General features: G+C 43.5%; 1 protein-coding gene across 1 annotated transcript; it reads left to right on the forward strand.

The window, feature by feature from the left end:
- Positions 1 to 84: 84 nt before the first annotated feature.
- Positions 85 to 2,111, forward strand: LOC121965152 (runt-related transcription factor 3-like; the record flags this gene model as incomplete). The annotated part of the gene is made up of 4 exons (XM_042515311.1): positions 85 to 244; positions 1,122 to 1,226; positions 1,333 to 1,398; positions 1,771 to 2,111. Coding segments are annotated over 4 exons (672 nt in total), but the record flags the coding sequence as incomplete, so codon positions are not given.
- Positions 2,112 to 2,306: the final 195 nt, after the last annotated feature.

Consider the following 2,306-nt stretch of genomic DNA (forward strand, 5'->3'; position numbering starts at 1 on the left):
CTGGCTCCAGTTAGATGTCAAAGGTCCTCATGGGGACTCTCTGGGGGACGTATTCTCAGACTATAACCTTCCTCCATCCTGCAGGTGGTTGCTCTTGGCAACGACGTGCCAGACGGCGCGGTGGTCACGGTGATGGCCGGCAATGAAGACAACTGCAATGCCGAGCTACGCAACGCCACGGCGACCATGAAGCAAGGCTACGCCCACTTCAATGACCTTCGCTTCATCGGTCGCAGCGGCAGAGGTAGACGGACGCAGACGCAGAAGAAAAGACATTAGATATGTCCTCGTCCACTGGCTTCCACCTTTTGTCCTCTAAATGTCCACTGTGTAGGACAGGGACACTCCTTTGGGGGACACTTTTACAAAATGAGAGGAGACCAGGGGCCAGTCACAGCAGCCCCACATGTTTCTAGAACTTTAGGACATTTCTTTGATTTTAGGACATTTCTGGGATTTTGGGACATTTCTAAGAATTTGGGACAAATCTAGGACTTAAGGACACTTTTTTGATTTCAAAATATTTTGTTCATTTTAGGATGTTTCTAGGATTTTTGGACATTTCTAGGATTTAAGCATATTTCTAGGTTTTTAGGATGTTTCTGGGACTTTAAGACATTTCTTTGTATTTAGCACATTTCTCAAAATTTAGGACATTTCTAGGCTTTCAGGACATTAGGGGGTGTATTTTGATGCTGTTTTATGCACTCTGAAATTTTATGGATACTAAAAGTATAAAAACTATTCTCACTGTGAATCACATTATTTTTATCGTGAATTAGAAAATAGTTGGGGGTCCACCCGGCACCTTATCGAGGGCCAGATTTGGCCCGCGGGCCATAGGTTGGGTATCTGTCTTACACACTGCTTCTTTTTTAAATCATCACATATAAATGAGCCTTTTCTTCATTTTGACTCGTGATCTACCTCCAGTGTGACGAGTTTTTCTTTGTAACTCAGAAAATCATCTTAAAATTAAAAGGATACTGAAAGTAAACAGAAGTATTTAATCCTCAAAACTATGATTTGTTGTTAAAATACTTTTAAAGTTTTATAATTATATAATTACATAATATAATTTTCTCATTCACGTGTGTGTTATCTTTATTATTTTTTATTAGGGAAGAGTTTCACTCTCTCCATCAACGTGCTGACGTCGCCTCCGCAGATCGCCACCTTACACAGAGCCATCAAGGTCACCGTGGACGGACAGCGGCTGCCGAGACGTCAGTGCACTCGCTGATATAGTCATCATAATATGACTATAATATAATATGAAGCTTTTGGTCAGAGTCACTGTCTTTGTCTCTGTGTCTCTGTGTCTCTGGACAGGACAGAGACAGAGGGAGGTAAAGTCAGGAGGGTTCAGGTCGTCCTGCAGCAGCTCTGCATCGTCAGGTAATGTTGTTCTCCTTATTGATTAATTAAACCGTTAAATTTCACATACAGGACGACAAATATGCAACAATGTGCATACAAATCCTAAAATTGTCCTAAAATCCTAGAATATCCATTAAATCCGAGAAACGTCCTAAAATCCGAGAAACGTGCGTGGGGCTGCTGTGACTGGCCCCTGGTCTCCTGCCCTTTTGTGGCCCCCAAGCGAAGCATGTCGAGTAACCCTCGGTTACGTTTGCTGAGTTGTCATAGAAACAACGGAAATTGAATTCTTAAACAAACTCAGTCTGCTGAGGAAGTCCATGTGATGCAGGTGAAAGCTCTGGAATAACAGCTTTAATTAAACTCTCAGTGTTTCTCGTCTCTCTGCAGACTGCAGGTCGTTTTCTTCGTCTCTGTGGACCAATGAGCCGTCGTTTCTGGGTCAGGTGACCTCTCTGACCTCCTCCTTTACTCCAAGTCCCAGAATGCACCACCTGCCTCCTCTCTCCTACTCCTCCCAGCCCTCACCTTACTGCTCCTACCTGTCCTCGCCCCCTCCCCCTCCTCTGAGCCACAGTGGTCCGTTCCAGCCCAGCAGCTTCTACTACGGACCAAACCAACCGCCCCCAACCATGGGGGAGGACCGCAATGTCGTCACTGCTTTGACCAATTATATTGAGGGGGCGTGCCTCACCATAAGAGGGGAGGAGCCTGTGTGGAGGCCTTATTGATTATGTGTTATAAATCATCTTAAAATAAAATATTTCGTGAGTTTTGGGATTTTTTTTAAACATTGTTCACTTCTCCCACACCCACCTGTCACAAGAAAGCTTTAAATTTTATTTTTGTTTGCAGTGATTGAGATTCTCCTGTTAATTATTTAACAATGCCCTTACAACTAAAGGGGCTTTATTTATTTATTTATT

Source organism: Plectropomus leopardus, unplaced genomic scaffold, assembly GCF_008729295.1.
Source record: "Plectropomus leopardus isolate mb unplaced genomic scaffold, YSFRI_Pleo_2.0 unplaced_scaffold1881, whole genome shotgun sequence".
NCBI lineage: Eukaryota > Metazoa > Chordata > Actinopteri > Perciformes > Serranidae > Plectropomus > Plectropomus leopardus.